Genomic DNA, 24,534 nt, shown 5'->3' with positions numbered 1-24,534 from the left:
TTTGTCTCGCAACTCAGAATTCTTAATTCAGAAATAAGAAGAGTGCATACAGTACTGGAGAATAAAAAATCCACCGCTTTTGCCAGCTACGATTTGTATGATCTCAATTTGTACTTTAAAATCCCAATCCGTTGGCATGCTGCAGTATGATAAGCCATCCTTATGGTCAGATAAACATGTTTAGGATTTCACTTTTGGACTGTTAAGATCTGTAACAAATGTTGCAGTTACAGGGGTACCTCGGGTTACATACACTTCAGGTTACATACGCTTCAGGTTACAGACTCCACTAACCCAGAAATAGTACCTCAGGTTAAGAACTTTGCTTCAGGATAAGAACAGAAATCGTGGTCCGGCGGCGTGGCGGCAACAGGAGGCCCCATTAACTAAAGTGGTGCTTCAGTTTAAGAACAGTTTCAGGTTAAGAATGGACCTCCGGAACGAATTAAGTACTTAACCCGAGGTACCACTGTACTTCTATTTTCCTCCACACACTTCAAATCACCTTCAATTATCATATCCAGATGATTGACACAAGATGATTGGAGAGGCACAGAACTGAGAACAAGCGAATTCTGAAAGCACTGATAACGCAAGTCACAATGGCAAGCAACATCATCACCTACTCGCAATAATAAAAGAAGCTGGCCCTAAAGATCAAACAATCCTAGCAAATGAAAGTCTACAAAAGAAAAGGATGTTTGATTTCTTGCTTCCCATAAATGCAAACATTGACTAGGCCTCTGGAACTTTTTCAGACATGCCCTAACGTTTACTGTGTGATAAGAGCAAGATCAGGTAAGCGGAAGGTATGGTGAAGAGCAATTTTCCACCAAAACTCAGGAGGTCTTGAAGGAGACCCAGCTGCTGACAATATCAAATCAGGCTGCAGTATTAGAGGTCACTGCCAAAGCGACTCATAAAAGTAGCCAGGCACTCCTAAGAAGCAGGGCAGCAACAAACAGCATTTATAGGGACATTCAGTGGACGATGGGAGAGCCCAGGTGTGCAAATCTAAATAATAATAATAATAATAATAATAATAATAATAATAATAATAGGTGATAAAGTTAGGAAATGAGACAGCATTTCACATTAAGTCGCCAAAAGGCACAAATGAAAGGTATAAATGTCTGAATTGCACATGCATAAAGATACAGCAAAAGAAGCTATTTCTATCTCAATAAACACCTGTGAATTTATCCATATGAGCATGCCTGACAACTTTGCTCCTTCTGCTTCAGGTGCCACACAACAAGTGCAAACCTGGGACACAGCCTTTTCCGTTGTGGCCCAACATCACTTAGGAGACCCACCTGGCCCCACAGGCTTTATGGTGGACTGAGAAGACATTTTTGTTTCATAGAATGCTTGCAAATTACTCCCATTGTATTGATCCCACGCCACAACAGTCTTTTCAGCCATTTTCAGTATGGTTTATTAGATTGTTTCAGTGTTTATTAAGCATCATTCAATTGTTACTATATAGTAAACCCCACCTTGAATAGGATATAGGCAATTGAAATATAGGTATGAAAAGACATTTTACTGTCCCCAGTTGAGAACCACCATTGCCAACTCCCACCTCTGACAACCTACTCCTGGGATCGTGTATCTGTGGCAGGGTTAGGCCAGCTGCAACCTCACAGAACTACCAATTCCCAGGACTAAAAGTGACTGAACCATTTTTAGAACGAATGCAAAAGTTCAGTCCTCACACAAAAGCAAGAGATCATCACACGGGTGATGTTTTACCATGGGATTTCACAAGATGAATAATGGCGCAATCCTAATCATGTTTGCCCAGAAGGAAGACCTACTAAATCCAATAGGGCTTCCTCCCAGATAAATGGGGCGAGGAGTGGCGCCTCAACTACTCTCCCTTATAAATAGCTACTCAGGTGGTGGGTGTTAAGTTGTGGGTGAACATATCAGACAACACAGGCCAGAACAGAACTGAACTGAAGGGTTCAGCCAGCCTGCTTATATAGAGCTCCACTACAACGCAACAGTAACCATTTTCTGTAACTATCCAATCACTGAGCATCACTTTCAATCCCTTATTTGCATATGTGGACCTGAGTGAAAACTATCTAGTATCCCCCTGCTGGCCCTAGGTGAAAACATCAGTACATAACACTGGGTACCAACAAAATGGGTGCCCTGAGAAGCAAGAGGTAAGCAGGAGCAGGTAGGGACCAATTCAGTAAACCCACAACTTACATGGGGGTTATGTTCCAGGCATCACACCGAAAGCCCATAGTCAAAACATATTGGGTGCAATGGTGGGCAGCATTGCCAACAGCTTTTTCCCCAGATGCCTGCCCCCTTAAAAAAAAACAATTTGCCAAGCCCATGAAACTGAATGTGCATAAGTTGCAGGTTTCCTGTATATATTTAAAAAGAGAAGGTTGAGAAGGGAAGCAAGACTAATGGGGACTGCGCATGCCCAGCAGCCACAGAACAACAGAAAAAGAAAAATGGAAAATTGGCAGTGGTGGAATAGCCTGGTTGGAGGGAATGGCTGACAGAAATATTGAGGAGAAGCTGCAGCCTTTTGTTGCAGGCCCCCCTTCGCATTTAATGTGTCCCTAGTGATGACAGGTGATTATTATTATTTTTTTTAAAAAAAAAAGCTCATGCAACAAAACAGGCTCCCGTCACCTGGCAGGTACCAACTGTCATCACGTAAGGACACATGCAAAGAAATATTTGCCATGTGAAACTGACCAGATTCTAAGAAAAAGATATCGCTCTCTCCCTCTAGCTCTCTTTTATGAAAGAGATGGATGCGGGAAATTGGAGCCAAGTTTGCAATGCAGATGCACCTCGCATTCTGAGCCACTAAAGCACAATGTGTCAGACGCCTTGCTTCCAGGTAGCCTGTTGCACATCTCATCTGCATCTCCCCCAGCCCTTGAAAACAGGTGCAGAGAATCACATGAATATTCGAGCTCCTTTCCTCCTGCTCTTTACTGTGCTCTTCTCACAACAGTCTTATCTGAATCATCCCATCCCCACCCCCCTCAAAAGCACACTAACTCCCAGAAAACCCAGTCCTGTTGACCTGCTGACCGTGAATATGATGCAGTCCGAGCAGAAGAGCGAAGAGGAGGCCCCCATGCGCCACAGTTGCATGGATTAGCCCTGAGGGTGACACAAACCATAATCTCTTATCATTTTTCACCTTCCCCGGTTATTACCGTCATCAGGCTTGCTTATCATTCCTGAATTACTCAGGGCACACAACATCCGAACGAGCGCTTTTATTTAAGCGGCTGAAAGTGATATGCCGAGAAGTAACCATTCATTTTCTGCCAAACATACTCTTTCATTTACAGTTCAGTCATAAAAGCCTAATTCAATTTAGGGCAAAGCGGGATATCATTTAAGGTCCATTGAATCCTGAAGGTCAGTATTCTTTCTACCACACACTCTTAAGATAAAGCCTAGTCTTCAGGAACTTAAAACCGCTTGGACATTTTAAAGTCGCATATTCATCCTGCAGAGCAAAAGGCTGGCGTTGCTTGGAGACAGGGCATGAGGAATGCTGCCACCAACAGTTAGACCTGTACAGACCCACCTAACTGATAAGAAAATACACAGAACCTTTGGTCCTTTTCCTTTGCTTGTCTTGTTTATCTGCTACTGCTTCCCAATGCTAGTCGAACCACACTAAACCACTGAGCCTCTTGGGCTTGCCGATCAGGTCGGCAGTTCCGTTGCTCTGCCCCAGCTCCTGCCAAGCCAGCAGTTCAAAGCACACCAGTGCAAGTAGATAAATAGATACCGCTGTGGCGGGAAGGTAGATGGTGTTTCCGTGCGCTCTGGCTTCCGTCACAGTGTTCCATTGCTCCAGAAGCAGTTTAGTCCTACTGGCCACATGACCCAGAAAGCTGTCTGTAGACAAACGCCGGCTCCCTCGGCCTGAAAGTGAGATGAGCGCCACAACCCCATAGTTGCCTTTGACCGGACTTAACTGTCCAGGGGTCTTTTACCTTTTTATCTTAACCAACCTGTGGGATTTGGGGCTGCTGTTTTTCCATTCTGAGAAATAACATCCTAAAAATTAGATTTGTTGCTGAGCTTTTTTAAAAGATGCATGCAACTCCAACCCACCCACCCACCAAGACAAATTGTGCTTCTGTTCATGATTTCCTCTCCCTATAGGCACAAATTCTAGATATTAATCATGAAAACTTTTCTTCAGGCAGAGACTGTTACAATATGAAACACCTGCTGGCATTTATCAGTAAGTTATAAGAGTTAGGTTCAACATTATCAAAATCCATTGCAGGGAGGGATAAATAAGAGGCTAAAAGAACATTGAAACTTAAATATCCCTACAGGTAGCACCAGAAGCCTTCCAAAAGGAAGCCATAATCATAAGTGAAATTTTAGCACAGAGAACCGCAGGGTGCCTTCAGATGCCATCAAATCAGATTAAATAACAAGAGTAAGAAACAGGTCAGGTCTGTTATAGGTTTAAAGAAACACAATTAACCTTGACCTTCCCAAACGATAGTAGAATACAGGTGCAAGTGAATGGTTAGGACACCGAGGCTACAATCCCATGCATTTTCAGGTAACTCCCACTGAATTTGGTGGAATGGTTTCAAAGTAGGAATGCGTCGGATTAAACTGCAAGGATACGTTTATTCGGGGGCCAGTCACTGGGATTTCCTCCTGAGTAAATGTGAACATCTGACACCTAAGAATCCAGAATGACACTGAAGAATGTTAGAGAGAAGAAACCTCTGGTTTTTTATTGGCTGTTCATCACCCATTACTCCGCCCACTTTTCCTTGACCCCACCCACTGTTTACCTCCCACCCTGGCACCACTATCTTGTGACTACCGGAAGCTGGTCCAGCTTGGAATGTAGCCCCTAGGCTGAGACTAATCCCCCCTCCCTTAATTCAAAAATTAATTTACTGTTGCACCGATTTAAAAGGTTTTGTTGTTGTCAGTCACTGTTTATAGTATTCTAGTCATCTTTGTCTCAGTCCCATCTTCCCATGTTTTGATATTGTAGGGATTTTGTTTGACACCTTGCGTCTCGACTCGGGAGGGAAAAAAAGTGGGGAATCTTAAAATAATAAAAATAATCTCCAGCCTTTTCAAGACTGCCCTTTTCTAAGCCGAGCATCTGCCTGTCTCTTTTCAATGACAGGCAGTCAACACTGTTAAACAAGATAGGAATAAAGCAGATGCAATGGAAGGTTGTTGAAGGGGGAGGTTTTTCTTTTGCTCATTAAACTGTCTCGGAGACCTCCACGGACTTCAAGCAGGTGTCTGCCTAGGCAAAGATGCTCAACTGGTACAACTTGCAAACTTGGGGCCCGCGGCTGGTTTCCCCAAGGGTAAGTAAGTAGGACAAATGTGTTTTGTTTGCACTAATAAAAAATACTTGATGAGCATCTTCAGGTCTCCTTGTCACAACACAGAGAGACAGATTTAATCAAAGTGTCCGTCAAAGTGTCCAGGGAACTCAAAATTAGCAAAACCTTCAGATACCCTCCTTTCTTGTTTATTTGCCTGCACTGAACGTTCTTAGAAGGCCTCTTATGGTGCCTGCAGGAAAGCTCCATGTACAGACCAGAGTCCATTCCAATTCTACAACATTATGAGAAGGAGGCCTGTTTTGGGAGTGCAGCAAACAACACCTGGTGCCAAGCACCAGAAGATCAGGACTCACTGGGCACAGGTGACATGATCAGTACAAAAGCCCCCTGACCTCCACCACTAAGTGCCCATTCTGCCCAGCCTACCAGAACTTGTGCCATGTTCACAGAGACGAAGGAGTTTACAGGTAGTGTGGCTGCCTGGGACATTTTAAAATGTCGCATGGCATTTTTGCCTCTGGGAGAGGTGACACCTACTTCTGGCCACACCCACCTGTTCCCAAATCATGGTGGGGGTTGATACAGACCCCATGTCAACACAGTGGGTCAGTTAGATCAAGGGTGCGGAACTTTTGCTGGCCAGTGGGATAGATCTTTATCAACTCACCCCCTGTCTAATTTGACAAGTGGGGAAGCCCAGCCACCTGGTGTCACTATGCTGCCAGGCAATGCTATTCTTTGAAACCAAGGTTGTGGGGCCTTCCAAATAGGCTGTTTGAAAGCCCTGTTGCAAACAGCCCTGCACTGCTCCTTGATCTTCTGGTTTCTGAGGTTTAAAGAGCAGCAAGGGGCTGCTTGCAAAAGGGCTTTCAAACAGCCCAGCACACTGCTCTTTGAACCTCCAGTTTTCAGAGGTTCAGGAAGCAGCATGCGGACTGAGAAGTGGTTTCCCCAATGGATACTACTTTACCCTCCTGGTGCAAGGCAAGCTCATACCACCCATCAGTGTGCCTTGCTCCAGCAAAGGAACAATGGGAATCTCTCTTTAAGCTCCTGATTGGTCGGGGGCGGGCAAGAGGTTTGAAGCCCTGCCCTCACCTGAAGTCATTATGACATCAGGTATAGGGCAGGTGAGTGTGGTTTACCCAAAGCAACCTAGGGAGACTTGGAAGACCTAATCTGGCCTCTGGGCAAAGTTCCTGCACTCTTGACATAGATCAGGCATAGGCAAACTCCCACCCTCCAGATGTTTGGAACTACAATTCCCATCATCCCTGACCACTGGTCCTGTTAGCTAGGGATGATGGGAATTGTAGTCCAAAACATCTGGAGGGTCAGAGTTTGCCTTTGCCTGATATAGATGGTGTCATTTTCCATACCTTGAGCTGCAAACTGACCAGCAGCAAGTTTCGCAGGCGATTACATATACATATATATATAAAGCTACAATGGTATTAAAAAAAATTGCCTGCTTTACTGTCATTGGGCCAAATATGCAGCAATAGTTTTGAAAGCCGGAAATGCATTATGAGGTTGCTTTAAAAAAGCACACACAGCCTCTGAACCACCTAATGCACAGCTTTACGGGGATTATGTTTGTGAAATTTTAATACGCAATGTCCAGCAGCCTTCATTCAAATGAGTTGATTTTCTTAACCTAGAAGTACAACATATTGGCTTCAGGCTTCAATGAGCATTTCTTTCTTTCTTTTAATGTAACTCGTATAAAGGCACTGAAGATATAGGTGTGTCTGAATTTCAGAATAAAGACGCACATTGAAGGAGCACTAAATGGAAATACAGCATCAACTGGTACATCTTTCACCTAGATGCAACTGAACAAAACTCTGCGTGTCCCTGGAGGAGCTATCGTGCGAAAGGGCCCTAAAAATTCTATTATGGTTATTCATTTACTTTCCGTGAATCCTAAACAAATTGGAGCAAAGGGGGCTGTGAGTCACACGGGTTTTACAAGGATGTGCTCCTAAGATTGGTTCATGCAGTGCCTTTAAGTTTGGGAACATGACTGGCAACGTTGCCAAATAAGTGCTCTTCACTACAGTGGTACCTCAGGGTAAGTACTTAATTCATTCCGAACCTGAAACTGTACTTAACCTGAAGCACCACTTTAGCTAATGGGGCCTCCTGCTGCCGCCGCGCCTCCGGAGCACAATTTCTGTTCTCATCCTGAAGCAAAGTTCTTAACCTGAAGCAATATTTCTGGATTAACGGACTCTGTAACCTGAAGCGTATGTAACCTGAAGCGTATGTAACCCGAGGTACCACTGTACATGGAAGAGTTCCTTTTATGCCACTCCATACCTGCCCTGCCACTTGTGGTGGGAGACGATTTTGTCTACCTGGGCTCCACCACAACCAGCAACCTCTCCATCGAAGCTGAGCTGTGTCAACATTTCTTGGCATGGCTATTGTTCCCCTGTTGTAATAAGAGAAAGAGCGGCCACTGTGTCCTAATGCAATCTCTGTGTTGGGAAACTCCTGGCTAACAGGCTTCAATTTGCTGGGTCTTCCTGGCAATCATTTGGCATAATGACCCATTCGCCGTCTTGATCTCATAACGCTCGTAAGAACACTTACCAGATTCAGAGAGAGTAAAGAAGGAGCCATTAGCAAGCCCTTCCCTCGAAATACGCCACCAGAGGAAAGCCTTTTGAGGCTTGATGCCAAAGAAACAGATCACCCAGGGACCCGAATGCGGCGCATGAATCATCGGTACATAACAGGGGACCAAGCATTCTTCTTCAGCAAACACGATTACTGAGTGAAGGATTTGACACCAAGGATAATGAATTGTGAGAGAGTTCTGCTTTGTGTCTGAACATAATCAGCACAACACAAGCTACAGGGAAGTTCTGCCAATTTTTTTCTCTCTCCCTCTCTCCTTCTCCAGTGAGGCACACAGAGAGAAGCATGCCTCGCTCCCAAGTCACTTAGAGGGCCTTCCACGGTCCCAAATTTAAAACAAGAACAGGTTTCCAAACTGAAGGCTGTGAAGGAGAGCTTGCAAAAAGCTGCAGCTTGCAAAAAGCTGCAGTTTACTGACGTCAAAGGAACAACAACAACATCTGAATGGGCTGCCCCTAGCCACTCTGGGTGACTTCCAACAGATCTGAAAATGTAAAACATCAAACATTAAAAGCTTCTCGATACAGGGCTGTCTTCTAAAAGTAAGATAGTTGCTTATTGCCTTGACATCTGATGGGAGGGCATTCCACAGAGTGGGCACTACCACTGAGAAGGCCCTGCGTCTGGTTCCCTGTAACTTCGCTTCTCACAGTGAGGGAACCGCCAGAAGGTCCTTGGAGCTACATCTCAGTGTCTGGGCTGAACGATGCAGGTGGAGATTCAGGTATACGATTCAGTTATACAGTGCCAAAGCCATTTAGGGCTTTAGAAGGTCAACATACTGGAAACCAGGTTTTTTTTAGGGGGTAGTCAAGGTATTCAGTACTGGCACCTGATTTAGTTGTTGTTAATAAGTGTGACACCTACTGTAACAACTTCATGGTGAGTACCAGAATCTATTTTTCTAGAAAAAAGGACTGCTGGGAACCAATGTAGACCTCTTAGGACTAGTGTTTTGTGGAATTCCAGAGGCATGTCTATATCACCATTTGTGGTTTCCAGGCTCTTGCAGCAAAAACAAGGGCGAGAATGGTTAATTTCAGCTTGGCAGTGCCACGGCTTTGTGTCAATCAAGAGGCCTTGTGGAGAGAGAGCTAACATGAGAAGAGCCCTGCTGGGTCAGATCTGAGGATCAACCTGGCTTCCCACAGTGGCCAACCAGGTTATTCCAGGAAGTCCACAAGCAAGTCATGACGACAAACATTCTCCCACGGTGTAACGGCCCCTCAGCAACTGGTATTGAACACAGAGGCTCGATTTAACCACAATAGCATATCCATGGCATTCTACAATCCAATTCTAAACCCTCGGCCATCGCCGTGTCCTATGGTGCCAAATTCCATCGCTTATACCAGTATTTCTCAAACTTGGGTCCCCAGCTGTCATTGGACTACAACTCCCATCATCCCTGACCACTGGTCCTGCTAGCTAGGGATGATGGGAGTTGTAGTCCAACGACAGCGGGGGACCCAAGTTTGAGAAACATGGGCTTATCCATTCCTTTGAAAAGTATTCCCCTTTTGTCTGCCCTTAATCGACAACCCATTAATTTCATTAGGTGGTGCAGAGGGAGAAAAGGGCTCCTTTATCCTCTTTCAAAACACCACAGTTTTTTTGCAAAGTTCTAGCACATCCTCCAAGCTGCAACCACTAGCGCCATGACAATTTTATTTATTTATTGGATTTATATCACACCCTTCCTTCCCAAGGAGCCCACTCATCATCTTACATTAGAACCTGTGCAAACAATGCACCCACAATGGGATGCTGATAACAAGTGCTTTTGTGCACAGTTGTTGAAAGTTTATTTCATTTTGTGGCAAAAGAACAAAAAAAACCAACCAACAAAACAACACTTGCAATTTAAATGTAGCATTCTCAGACAGGTATTTCAGAGGTGGGGCTCTGTGAGGGCAGGAGAGAAGGAATTATTTCTTGCCGTAAGGTGAATATGTTAATAAACTCTTTTTTTTCCTGGTCATTGCAAATCCTGTATCTATTATTCCAGATACGTCAAAAAACCCAAAGCATTTTTAGTTTGTAAGAAATTATACAAAAGGGACAAGTAAAATTGATGATTAACAACCTAGACAGTTTCATATGGTGTGATGCAGTTAACTGAAGAATGTTGCCTTTGAGAAAGTCTTTTCACTTGTATGTAGTAATTAGACACTGAATTAATTGAACATTTTTATCAACACATTTAGTATTTCACATATTTTGAAAAGGCTTTGGAATATTTGGAGAACAAAGAACATGCATTTTAAAGCACTAACTCTTACTTCTTTCAGCCTCTCCCTATCCAGAAACTTTTAAAAACTTAGTTACAATTGCAACATCCCTTTGCAAAATTGAAAGCTTGTGAGAGAATAGCCGAAGTATGCTTGGCTCCATAAAACAAACCATGTTTAAACAGGAGAAAAGGCATTTTGAAGTTTTGGCAGACAAATAAATACCAGAACTTGACAACTTCTTTTATCCACAGCATTATTTACTGCTATTACTTTCAGCATGACTTAACTGGTTTCATCATACATGAGAACAAGATCATATTTACATACTAAGCCTTAAAAGCTACTTCTGTGTAAAGTCTGATTATTAATTTTGGTTCCTGTCATTACTGCCAGCAGCTATTGTGTGTGTTATTGGCTGCTGCGTCAATTGGTTGTGTTGATCAGCCATCGTTGCAGCATTTGGGCGGACGATTTGCAGCTCCTGTTGGCAAAAAAAAAGCTCAACAACTTTGTGCCATCTAACCCCATTTTCTTAAATTTGAGTCGCCAAAAATAGGGGGCGCTGTGTAGCTCTGCATCGGAACAAACAACAATGGAGTTTTCCAATCCACAAATGGATTGCCATTTGTTGTGATTTAGCACTAAAGAGTGGGTTTTCCAGGGCAAAGCAGTGGGGCAAAGGCAAAACCGCTTGGACCCATAGAAAGAACGGGGCAAGTGGAAAACAAGCAGACGAGACCTAAGGCATGTAGGATCTGTGTTAGCAGCTTTTTGCCAAAGTCTGGGTGCAGATGGGCACCCTGTTATGATGGCCAGGACTTGCTGGCCTTACATTGGAGACCACAGCTGACCATTTTCTATAATGCATTCACAGAAGAATTTATGACTGCCTTGGCTCTAGAGACAGGTTTTGTACATTACAGAAGGCACAGGTAAAAAAGAAAGGACCCCTGGACAGTTAAGTCCAGTTGTATTTGACTATGGGGTGTGACACTCATCTCCGCTTTCAGGCCGAGGGACAGCAGACAGCTTTCCGGGTCATGTGGCCAGCATGACTAAACCGCTTCCGGTGCAACGGAACACTGTGACAGAAACCAGAGTGAACGGAAATGCCGTTTACCTTCCTGCTACAATGGTACCTATTTATCTACTCAAACTGCTATGCTTTCAAACTGCTAGGTTGACAGGAGCTGGGACAGAGCAACAGGAGCTCCCCCTCAACGTTCAAAATTAGCTAGGCGCCAGGAACATTTTGCACCCATCGCTCAGCCTGGACACTGAGGTCTTCCCCCGAGGGCCTTCTGGTGATTCCCTCACTGCGAGAAGTGAGGTTACAGGGAGCCAGGCAGAGGGCCTTCTCAGTAGTGGCACCCGCACTGTGGAACACCCTCCCTTCAGATGTCAAGGAAACAAACAACTTTTTGACTTTGGAAGACATCCGAAGGCAGCCCTATTTAGGAAGGTTTTTAATGTTTAATGTTTTGCTTTTACTATTCCGCTGGAAGCCACCCAGAGTGGCTGAGAAACCCAGCCAGATGGGTGGGGTATAAATAATAAAATTATTATTCTGGTTGAACAGGACGCAGGATTAGATGGGCCATTGGCCTGATCCAGCAGGCTCTTCTTATGTTCTTAGCTTTTCCAATCCTTTAGCACCCACCAAGATTCCCATCTTACCTATTAGTAGTAGTAGTAATAGTAGTAGTTTAATTTCTTGCCCACTCTCACATGCCGGGTCTGAACCACAACTGCCTGTTCTCACTTCCAAATCCATCTATCACTATTCACTCACACACAATACTCGGTTAACTTGGGGCCGATTTTAACCCAGGATAATACATTGTGCAAGCTATAGTAAGAATTGGTCTATACAAAAGCAGGAAAAAAGTATTTGCAAGGCCATAACATATTGATTCCCCTTGTATTATTTAAAGAACATACTGGTATATTACACAGAGATCATCTGTGTTCCATTAAAACAGCTAATGGCAGTTTTAATTGAAATAAAGCTCTCTCTGCAGTAAAGTAGCCGAAGATTGAATTGCAAGGAGGAGGAATTGACCTCAGAGAGTAAACTTGCAGCTGAAATTCTGACCAAAAATAAATGCTACCCTAAAAACTATTAAAGACTAGTTTTAATCTCATTTGAAAACAATATTAGTATTATAGTTGATTCAGCATGAATATTCATTTTCTTCTTGTTAATTAGTAGAGAAAACAGATAAGGGTTTTGCTCAAAGGCCCTTTTTATAACTAAAAATCTAAAATAGATTTAAAAAACAAAACACAACAACCTATGTTTATGAATGATATCAGAAACAATTAGTTCAAACGAAGCCAAATAACATTTTGGTAAAATGATATTAATAGGACTGCAGCCAATTAATTAGTAGCTCACTCAATTCATATATTTGTTAGTTAACTGGTGTGAGCAAAAGCCAAATTTAAACAGTGAGGTTATCAATTAAGAGCACTCGTTTAAAATATATTATTTAGTTCAGGTGTGTTGCTTTTCAAGCAGTAGCCTGACTGAGGAAATATTAATTAATTGTGTAAGCAACTGTAAAATGATCAGATTGTTTAGTTAAATCTGCATGAAACTGAATTTAAATGTCTTTTTTTCTTAAGCGCAAAGTCTCTTTGTTTCACAGGAAGCGTAAGGGGCGCTACCCACAGCCTCATTCAAAGGAGGGAATGCCTCCTATGAAAGCACTTGTCTGCAATACACTTGTATTAAAAACCATTATTTCTAAAACCTGTTGACCAATTAATAAGAAAAACCGGTTTTTGTGATCAAAACATTGCAGCTCTAGTTACTATGCTTATGAGCTATGTAGCCCTGTAGAGGTGTTTTTATATATGCTGGAAGCCTCCCAGAATAGCTGGGGAAGCCCAGCCAGATGGGTGGGATGTTGATGTTGTTGTTGTTGTTGTTGTTGTTGTTGTTGTTGTTGTTGTTGTTGCCACTGAAGTTTGAAAATATCCAGCTTACTCTGCACATTTACCCAGCTCGCAATTCAGAAACACAGAGTGAGCTCCTTTGCCACTGGTTTTTTCCTCACAATCAAGTTAAGACTTCTGGGAACATACGTTTCTCTTTTGTTCCTGTGGGGTCTAAAAGGAACATAACCAAGGGGCATAAAAAACCCCACCACTGCTGCTGTGTTGTTAGTTGCATATTCAGCCATTGCACAAACTGATTTCAACTTCTAACAATGCGCATGTCCAGCGTTCGAGATTTGCCAGGCACCAGGTGCATTTTGTGGACGAAGAGGCAAGGGAACAGGTACCACTTCCAGCCAAAGCCCTTGTGGGAGCATCACACCATCGTGGCCCCAACACAACACATTGTGGCCCAAAGCCAGACTTGCTAAGAGAGAACCTATAGAGAACGAAAGCTTCAAAATACTGAAGTGAAAGATTCTGAAGCCATCTTTCTTAATAAAAAAACAACAACACCAAATTGCTTGAAGCAGAAATAAATACAGTGGTACCTCGGCTTACATACGCTTCAGGTTACATATGCTTCAGGATTCAGACGCTTCAGGTTACAGACGCTTCAGGTTACAGACTCCGCTAACCCAGAAACAGTACCTCGGGTTAAGAACTTTGCTTCAGGATGAGAACAGAAATTATGTGGCAGCGGCGTGGCAGCAGGGGGGGGGTCCCATTAGCTAAAGTGGTACCTCAGGTTAAGAACAGTTTCAGGTTAAGAACGGACCTCCAGAACGAATTTAGTATAGTGGTGCCTCGCAAGACGAAATTAATCCGTTCCGTGATTCTCTTCGTCTAGCGGTTTTTTCGTCTTGCGAAGCAAGCCCATTGACAGCTTAGCGGATTAGCGCTATTAGCGGTCTAGCGGCTTTTAGCGATCAGCTGAGAAGCGGCTTATCAGCGGAACAGCTGATAAGCGGCTTAGCGCTTAGGGAAAGGGCAGAAAAAAGCGAGAAAAAAACGCGGGAACTCGCAAGATTTTTTCGTCTTGCGAAGCAACCCCATAGAGAAATTCGTTTAGCGAAGCGCCTCCAAAAACGGAAAACCCTTTCGTCTAGCGGGTTTTTCGTCTTGCGAGGCGTTCGTTCTTGCGGGGCACCACTGTACTTAACCCAAGGTACCACTGTACTCTTAGTTTAAATTCTCATTCAAGTTCACTACACAATTGGATCGTGGCTTATGCTTGCTGCACATGCATAATGTATATAAGGCCTTTATGAGCAGAAAAAACCCCACTATTTAGAAAAATAAAATGTGACCATTAGCAGGGCAGTGGGGGGAAGAGGCTTCAGGATCGAGGAACCAACTTAAAAAATTCACAAAACAAACCAATTAAGAAGCCAATTGTAATGCAAGATGTCGTGATGCACAACACAGCTACAGTGGTACCTCGCAAGACGAATGCCTCGCAAGACGAAAAACGCGCAAGACGAAAGAGTTTTCCGGTTTTTGAGTCGTTCCGCAAGACGAATTTCCCTATGGGCTTGCTTCGCAAGATGAAACGTCTTGCGAGTTCTTGCGAGTTTGTTTCCTTTTTCTTAAAGCCGCTAAGCCGTTAATAGTCACTAAGCCGCTAAGCCGTTAATAGCCGCTAGTCGCTAATAGCCGTGCTTCGCAAGACGAAAAAACCGCAAGACGAAGAGACTTGTGGAACGGATTAATTCCGTCTTGCGAGGCACCACTGTATGTGGAAAGGAAAGGGGTGTTATGCAGTTGTCTAGACAACAATTTTTCCTCCCCACAGCATGCACAAAAGAAAAATGCTACCCGGTTTAGAACAACAATCTGTATGTCTTAAGCATTTGCAGAGAGCATTCATAATTGGTGACCTAATTATGATTTGGGGAGGGCAAGCATCCCTAGAGGATAGAAAGGAAAATATTTTATTTTATTTTAAATAATCTTTATTAGTTTTTCAATTAGATACTCCACATACACATATTGTATTACATTTTACATTTATACTTGCTCTTCAGAGCTGACTTCCCTCCTTCAGAAAGGAAAATATTTTAAACAGTCTTTCCTTCTAAACAGATTTTAGGTTCATTAAATGGTAATTTACCTTCCTTCAACATTTCAAGAAGACAGCTACGTTTAAGTTCTGGTAAGTATGCAAATATACTTAAATGCAACTGACTGATCAGGTAAGAGACATGATTGAAAAGAAAAAAAGAAAAGCAAGATTTATTTATCGCTTCCATTTCAAAAATTTATATTCTACCCTTCAAGGGTCAATTGGGATTTCCAGGGCAATTTCAACCAGTTGACAGCTCCAGACATTAATCATTTTTATAATACGTTTAAAATGCAAAGACCTTGACAATATTTTGCTTCTTGTCCATTCTTATATGAGGTTGCAATGTTATGCGTATTTATTTAGAAGTCCCGGTGAACAAAATAAGACTTGCTTCCAGGTAACGATTCAGAGGCTTGCACTGTAAAAGTTCTACCTTGACGGACGAGAAAACAAGAACGAAAACCGGCAATGAGGAATCAAGGCATCATATAATCTTAGGAGTTGGAAGGGACTCCAAGGGTCATCTAGTCCAACCCCCTGCAATGGAGGAATCTCCGCTAAATCATCCATAACAGATGGCCATCCAACCTCTGCTTAAAAACCTCCAAGGAAGGAGAGTCCACAACCTCCCGAGGGAGTCTCCGCTAAAAACCACGCCACCAGCAACACTTCTTATATTGTACCATTGATCCATCCAGCGAGGTACTGTCTACTCCAGGCACCCCCAAACTTGGCCCTCCAGATGTTTTGGGACTACAACTCCCATCATCCTTAGCTAACAGGACCAGTGGTCAGGGATGATGGGAATTGTAGTCCCAAAAACATCTGGAGGGCCAGGTTTGAGGGTGTCTGGTCTACTCCGACTGGCAACAACTCTCCAAGGTTTCAGGTGGGGTTCTTTCCCAGCCCAGGAAAAGACACCAGGGGCTGGACCGGGGGCCTGCTGTCTACAAAGCAGATTGCTCTACAGCCCTTCACACCAATTGGGCATGAGAAGCTTCCATTCGTCTAGTAAAAGGTAAAGGACCCCTGACAGTTAAGTCCAGTCGCAGACGACTCTGGGATTGCGGCGCTCATCTTGCTTTACTGGCCGAGGGAGCTGGCATTTGTCTGCAGACATGTGGCCAGCATGACTAAGCCGCTTCTGGCAATCTAGAGCAGCGCGCAGAGACATCCCCCCCCCCCAAATCCCCAACTCAGTTCCTCAACAGAATGTTTCCAGTCCTCAAAATGGTGGCAGTTCCACCATTTTTAACAACAGTTGAGACCATAGGAGCCAACTTCTAGGGGCCAAGGTCCCTTTGGTCCCCCCAGTAAAATATTTGAGGGAGCTGCCCCACCAGGTTAATGGGAATTGCCATTCAAATGGTGTGCATGTGCCACGTCTTGTGATTTATTATGCAAGGCGGGGTTTATCTGCCCCCCCATATATTTTGTTCAAGTTGGCATCATTGGCTGGAACTTCATCATTGGCGAGAGATTGCATGAAATATAAAGGTAAAGGTAAAGGGACCCCTGACCATTAGGTCCAGTCGTGGCCGACTCTGGAGTTGCGGCGCTCATTTCGCTTTATTGGCCGAGGGAGCCAGTGTACATCTTCCGGGTCATGTGGCCAGCATGACTAAACTGCTTCTGGCGAACCAGAGCAGTGCACGGAAACCTTCCCGCTGGAGCAGTACATATTTATCTACTTGCACTTTGATGTGCTTTCGAACTGTTAGGTTGGCAGGAGCAGGGACCGAGCAACAGGAGCTCACCCCGTCACGGGGATTCGAACCGCTGACCTTCTGATCGGCAAGCCCTAGGCTCTGTGGTTTAACCCACAGCGCCACCCGCGTCCCTATTTGTCTAGTAAGCTTCCCTAATTCATCTTCCAAACAGGGCAGGCTAAAGTGTGAAATGCTAATGTGGGGACTGGAAACATGGGCCCCATCCAATGGCAAAAAGGAGGGGGCAGGACATAAAGAAAGAAACAGGGTAGTAGAGAGGGAAGCGGATGCCCCACACAACTTTGACTCTAGCCTCACCCACTGCCAGCATGTAGCCAACCCCCAAGGGAATGCAATTATCTCCAAGTTTCCCTTCCTCTGCTAAAAGCATAGGAACCAATGAATTAGTAATTTGGAAAGGACAGGGAATGAGTAATTGTGCTCCCCCTCATCCTCTTCAGACATTCAGAATGAATTCACCTAGGGCCAAATACCCAGCTGATACGTAATCGCCATTAGGCTACCTTCCTTGCGTGTAAGGCTACCAACCCATTCCCACTCGCCCCAGTGCATGTTTACAGTGAATACCTGAAGAGGGCTTCTGTGTTTTATCCTAAAAGGCAGCCGAGAAAATTAGCACGCAAATTCCAACATTATTATTATTATTATTCCACGTTTGGAAATTACTGCAGCTGGATGCAATAATTTTTTTTGGAGAACTGCGGAGCCCTAGACTGTGTACAGTGGTACCTTGGGTTACATATGCCTCAGGTTACATACACTTCAGGTTACAGACTCCACTAACCCAGAAATAGTGCTTCAGTTTAAGAACTTTGCTTCAGGATGAGAACAGAAATCGTGCTCCAGTTAGCAGTAGGAGGCCCCGTTAGCTAAAGTGTTGCTTCAGGTTAAGAACAGTTTCAAGTTAAGTACGGACCTCGGAACGAATTAAGTACTTAACCCGAGGTACCACTGTATAAGTTAACAACAGCTCCAAGTTTCCATAACTAATAAACTGGACATCAAAACTAAAGAGGGGAACGGGGAACTTCTGGCCAACAATATCTCTTTTTTAAAACAAAAACAAACCACAGACATACACTGTAAAATAATTTCATGTGAAACAATATCGGCATCTTTAAATTAGAAATGATCAACAGCGAGCAGAAGGCTATATGTTCTGGAGTGCCAGTGGGGGCACGCTCTGTATAATACCATGGTCTTATAGCAGAATATAATGCAGAGTAATAACGTCTGTAATCATTTGGTACCAGCTGCTTTCAGGGACAACCTTGGCTCAGTAGACGAAGCTTCTCAATTAGCAAAGGAAGAGCCCTGATGCCACAGCTCACCTATGCATGCAATGATCCAACCATGACGCTTCTTGTTTTCTGACAAAATGCAATGCTAAGAGCACACATGTCCTTAGGATTTAATGCACACCTGGGCTAGGAAGATTGTTAGACCTATAAGTCAATGAAGACCAATTAACAGCATTTGCACCGCTCCAGGTGGTGCACAGTTTTCAGCATCCTTTCATCCCGCTAAATGTTTTTACTTTACCATATGTCATATCAGTTATGCATAAAAACCAACAGCTAACTATCAGCTTTTTACCTCCAGCAGAACTGGAGTTATGTAGTGAAGGGAGGGTCACGTGTTTTAAGAAATCCAGCAGACGACTGCAAGAGAAAATATGGAGCAAACACACCTACAGACCATTATGTGCCCTTAGGGCAGGCATCTTTGAGATATTGTAGTGCAATAGCACCTGGGCCATTGTTGTAAGCATATACCAGACTAGTGACTAGTTAATGTTGCAAGCATATTCTGAGAGGGGGTTGGATCTGGCTCCTATGAAAACCATCTTCCACAATGGAAGATCCACCATGAATTCACTAGGTACAGTCATGGGGAAAATAATGTGCACCCTCTTTAAATTCTGTGGTTTTACATAGGAAGTCATAATAACAATCACCTGTTCCTTAGCAGGTCTTAAAATTAGGTAAATACAACCTCAGATGAACAACAGCACATGACATATTACATCATGTCATGATTTATTTAACAGAAATAAAGACAAAACGGAGAGGCCATGTGTGAAAAACTAAGTACACCTTAGGATTCAATAGCTTCTTGAACCACCTTAAGCAGCAATAACTTGAAGTGATCGGTTTCTGTAGGACATCATCAGTCTCTCACATTGCTGTGGATTTTGGCCCATTCTTCTTTACAATGTTGCTTCAGTTCATTGAGGTTTGCTGGCATTTGCTTATGCACAGCTCTCTTAAGGTCCCACACAGCAGTTCAATTGCATTGAGGTCTGGACTTTGACTGGGCCATTGCAACACCTTGATTCTTTTTCAGCCATTCTGTTGTAGATTTGCTGGTGTGCTTGGGATCCTGGTGCATGACTCAATTTCAGCCAAGCTTCAGCTGTCGGGCAGATGGCCTCACATTTGACTCTAAAATACTTTGGCACACAGATGAGTTTATGGTTGACTCAATGACTGCAAGGTTCCCAGCTCCTGTGGCTGCAAAACAAGCCCAAATCATCAGCTTTCCACCAGCGTGCTTTACAGTTGGTATGAGGTGTTTGTGCTGATATGCTGCTTGGTTTTCACCAAACATGATGCTGTGCATTATGGCCAAACATCTCCACTTTGGTCTCATCTGTCCAAAGGACATTGTTCCAGAAGTCTTGTGGTTTGTTCAGATGAAACTTCGCAAACCTAAGCAGTGCTGCCATGTTCTTTTTAGAGAGAAGAGGCTTTCTCCTGGCAAGCCTTTCAAACAAACCATACTTGTTATCTTTTTCTAACTGTACTGTCATAAACTTTGACATTTAACATGCTGAGGCCTGTACAGCCTGAGATCTAACTCTTGGGGGGGGGGGGTATTTTGCAATTTCTCTGAGCATTGCACGGTCTGACCTTGGGGTGAATTGCTGAGACATCCACTCCTGGGAAGATTGGCAACCGTCTTGAATGTTTTCCACTTTTGAATAATCTTCCTCACTGTAGAATGATAGACTTTACATTGGTTGAGAGATGGCCTTATAACCCTTCCCAGTTTCATGGGCAGCAGTAATTGCTTCTCTAAGAGCACTGTGTCGTCTTTCCTCCTTGGCACTGCGTTAAAACACACATGAATGCTCCACACCAGCAAACTGTTGAAACTTCAGCTTTTATAGAGGTGGGCACTCTTGCTGATGATCAATTAAGCAAGAGCATTTGATTAGCAGCACCTGTCTGCTTGCTTAGCCTCTTAATTCCTATGGAAGCAGTAAGGGTGCACTTAGTTTTTCACACGTGATTTCTCAATTTTGGCTTTATTTCTGTTAAATAAATCATGGCACTATGTAATATGTCATGTGTCGTTGTTCATCTGAGTTTGTATTTACCTAATTTTAAGACCTGCTAAGGAACAGATGGTTGTTATTATGTCTTCCTATGTAAAACCACAGAATTCAAAGAGGGTGCACTTTCTTTTCACCATGATTGTAAAAAGGTAAAGGTAAAGGGACCCCTGACCATTAGGTCCTGTCGTGGCTGACTCTGGGGTTGCGGCGCTCATCTCGCTTTCTTGGCTGAGGGAGCTGGCGTACAGCTTCCAGGTCATGTGGCCAGCATGACTAAGCCGCTTCTGGCGAACCAGAGCAGCGCACAGAAACGTCATTTACCTTCCCACCGGAGCAGTACCTATTTATCTACTTGAACTTTGACATGCTTTAGAACTGCTAGGTTGGCAGGAGCAGGGACCGAGCAATGGGAGCTCACCCCGTCTCGGGAATTTGAACTGCCGACCTTCTGATCAGCAAGTCCTAGGCTCTGTGGTTTAACCCATAGTGCCACCCATGATTGTAGCTTTTGACAAACTCTCTCACATATCCTCACACTTATGCAATATAGGCTAGATATGCACTGCCCCATCCTACAGGGTTACAGTTAGCATTACTGTTAAGTGCTTTAAGCTGCATCACTGCTACTGCTGCTGTTATTCTACTGTGAAGTTTTAATTTAGGCACAGAGCCAGAGCTCACCAGGCCTCAGTCACAGAGTTTTATCTGTGATGTCAAGGCACACCCTTAGAATATCAGAACTAATGAACTGAGGGTGCAAACTCCACGCACCACATTTATTCTGGTAAACGAAAATGCAAGAGGTCAGTGGGCATGTGCCAAGGCCACAGCTTAGACAGCTACCCACTGGCAGGCACCCACTGGCAACCCACAGAGAGGGTCAATCGCTGACCTGAGGCCCCTAGGCCAGTTTCCCTATTTCTTGAAGGTAAAAGTGACTGGCGGCAGGACCGCCGTCACAGCCACGGCCCAAGGGAAATCACATTCCATGAGCTGCTCTGAAATATTATCAGGAAGAAAAATTAAAAACAAAAGGGAGCCCTTTTGTTTAGTGTGGAAGAAGCATTAAGAGAGATCCAAAGGGAGTGGGGGATGGGGGAAGTACGAATGAAGATCATAGAATATTGTGATGGAAGACAGGAAGAGAGCTGTGATGTGGGGAGCGGGAAAATAAGAGAAAAATAAATAAAAGGCCAGAACTCTGGGGGCAAGGGCAGGAGTTGTTTGCATGAGCTGCAATGGCAGAAGAGGATAAATAAAGGAAAGGTTGATTGTGGAGACTGTGGGGCTCTGTTGGCTCCTAGGAACGTTGGAAACTGCCTTATTCCAAAAGTCAGAAATCAGTCCATTGAGTTCAGCATCATCTACCCTGACTGGCAGTCAGGATTCCCACTAGCCTCTCTCCCAGCTCTACCAGAAGATGTTGAGGCTTGAATCACAGACCTTCTGCATGCAAAACAGATGCCCCAGTACTGAGCTATGGCCCTCCTCAGAATAGCCCACCAGCACCAACTCCTGCATAACCTGTGATACAGAAACAGTAGGTGCTGCCGCCACAGATAAGAAGGCCTCTTAAGGGCCTTGTTCTCTGTGCAGCGAAGGTGGCAGGGTGGTCAGTAGTTCTGTCTGACCACCCTGCCACCCATGCACTTGTTAAATGTGCAGCAGAGGGGCCCGTTCTCTTTTCTAGCTACTGTGCAATGACAGCTGAAACACTTCCTCCTCTTCATTTCCTTCAGCAAGCAAGCATGAGTTCAAGGAAGCCACCAGCTCTGCTTGCTCTGGATCAGCTTTTCTCAACCCGTAGGCCCCCAGATGTTGTTGAACTACAACTCCCATCACCCCTAGATAGCAAGGCCAGAGCTCAGGGATGATGGGAGTTGTAGTCCAACAACATCTGGGGACCCACAGGTTGAGAACCGCTGCTGGATGGTTTAGATCCTGCTGGGGCGAGCAAGCGGTTTCTCCTCCATCCACCCACCTGCCCTCTGGGCTGTGCAGCGGAAAGGGCCAGCACCACAGCATCTTAATGAAGTCCAAACCAACCTGATGGCAAGCTTATTAGCTGCAGCCTCCTGCACCAGATGAGCAAAAGGTAACAGAAGGGAGCTACAGGGAGCTCCACTTCCTTATTTTTCCCATGGCACAGCAGAGCCAGACTAGCACCAGCGAAGGTGCAAAAAGGTCAACAAGTAAACCATTTAAACCAGGGCTTAGCTGAGATTGCCTGTATGAGCAAGGCCAACAGAATTGCACCCACTGGGATGAGGCTCCTTTACGGGAGTCAGGGGATGGACACGTTGCCAAGATTCTTTCAAAGTCTAGCCCTGGTTGGTGCGGTGTGGTTTGAAAGGCGAGGCATACAGTAACTGCCATTCAAATCAGTGGGACTTGCTTCCGAATATACACCCCTAGGATTGTGTATCAGAGCGAAAGCCTGCTGTTATGCGCTTCGAGTGTTTTGAGCATGAACAGAGTGCCTTTCCGTTATCACTGCGAACGGGTAAATAAGTAATTTAAACACGTTCCTAGAAGAAAAGGCCGAGAGGAAAGCCGAGCTCGCAGAACTGCCACCGGGATCCCTTGCCCAAGAACAGCAGCAGCAGCAGCAGCACCCAAAGGAGACCCAGGGCAGTGAGGGAAAGCTCCGCCTAAGCCTGGCCAGCCGCTCCAACCCTCCGCCGGGACGCTGCGGCGCCAGGGCAGGAAAGCCGGAGACGCCGGGAGAGGCCGGGCGCACTCACCGGGCTGCGCCTCGCCAGCAGGGAAGCTCTGAGCAAAGCCAAGTCCCGCAGCGCTGTCCCAGCCTGGCTTGCCATGGGAGACGCCATCTTAAGTCGAGCCACACGTGGGCAGCGAGGAGGGGCGGCCGCCTGAGCGGAGACAGCCCAGGGGGCGGCCCCGGCGAGGAGGCGGAGACGGCGGCGGGCGGGCGGGGAAGGGAAGGCGCCGGCGCTGCCCGCGCGCCGTGGCGGAGACGTCTGCTTGAGGGGAAATGCGCCCTCGCAGACCTTGGAGACCGCTGCTTGGGGACGGGCTAATGCACCTCTTTCCGAGAGGAGTAAGAAGCGGGGAGCAGCTTGCCTTCGTCTGCTTCCAGCCGCTGGCCCGCGGCGACCTTTGAGCCACTCCAGTGGCCCCGAAAAGCGCCTAATTAATGCCACGGCGACCGGTGGCACCGCCTCGCCGTGCTTCCCCCGCGCGTAAAAACGCACCCGCGCGCCATGCCCAGATTCACGCTCCAGGGCAATTCTATGCTGCTTTGAAAGAAGCCCACTGGCGTGCCTAGGGTGGGGCTGAAGTGATGCAGCTGTGCATACATGGGGCTGATCTGCACAGGACACCTTGCTGCAGCCGGAGTGATGCTCCTATTGCCCCTATTTATGTGGGAGCGAGTCCCAATGAAATCGAGCCGATTTCAGGATGAGCGTCCTTAAAGCCGGCCGGGAGTCCCGGACAGTTGAGATGTTTTGCTAGAAGCGCGGGCTACAACCCACGATACAGCTTGTTATTGTTCATTTCTATACCGCTTTATATTTTAAAGGAAAAATCTCAAAAGCGGTTTACAACACATTCAAAAATCCAACATGACAATCCATAATAAAAGAAATTCAAGCTCCGGGGGAAATTTTTCAGATACTCCTCTTCCCCATATTATTATGATGATGATTATTTATTCAGTTTGTCATTAGAACATCGCAGGGCGATTCAGATGACACAAATACAAAATGGGAACACAAAATACATGATACAAGAAAGTCAAACCAATAACCTCCCTCCCACAAGCATGTTTAAAAGGCCATAGAGAGTTCGAAGGCTGAGTTATAGAGAAACATTTTTGCCTGGTGCCTAAAAGAGATGCAATGAAGGAGCCAGATGAACAGGTACAGCATTCCACAAGACTTTGTAAGAAGAGGGCAGCTTTGGGCGGCAAGGATGACTTCCTGTTTCAAACATTAGAGCCACTTTGCACATGATGTTTTCCTCATTATCTGTGACAAATCTCCCATGTGAATTGGCTGTGGCTTGTGAAGTATCCCAGAGCATGGGGGTCAATGCATGGACTTCATATGTGTAGTGACCCTTGTATAACGCTTTTATTACTAGCATCCCAGACCCCTTAAAATTAATCACCCATGAAGACCTTTTAAGCAGGATGGCTATTAAAAAAGAGTAATGAGCAGGTGCATGTTCCACCCTTTTAATACAGTGGTACCTCGGGTTACAT

The 24,534-nt window shown here is 44.9% G+C and overlaps 1 protein-coding gene across 2 annotated transcripts in view; it reads right to left on the bottom strand.

The window, feature by feature from the left end:
• Positions 1 to 23,201, bottom strand: part of SUCLG2 (succinate-CoA ligase GDP-forming subunit beta) — a 233,391-nt gene extending 210,190 nt beyond the window's left edge. Inside the window, exon 1 of one of the 2 annotated variants that reach the window (XR_014560610.1) lies at positions 23,051 to 23,201. Coding sequence is in view for 1 of the 2 variants with exons in the window: in XM_083724827.1 (XP_083580953.1) it covers positions 23,051 to 23,137 (87 nt within the window). In the remaining variant the exon portion in view is untranslated. The remainder of the gene's footprint in view (positions 1 to 23,050) is intronic. The other variant, XM_083724827.1, reaches the window with a different exon arrangement.
• Positions 23,202 to 24,534: the final 1,333 nt, after the last annotated feature.

Source organism: Podarcis gaigeae (assembly GCF_964106915.1).
Source record: "Podarcis gaigeae genome assembly, chromosome: 2".
NCBI lineage: Eukaryota > Metazoa > Chordata > Lepidosauria > Squamata > Lacertidae > Podarcis > Podarcis gaigeae.
Note: the sequence above shows the minus strand (reverse complement) of the source record. Positions and strands in the feature narration are given on the sequence as shown.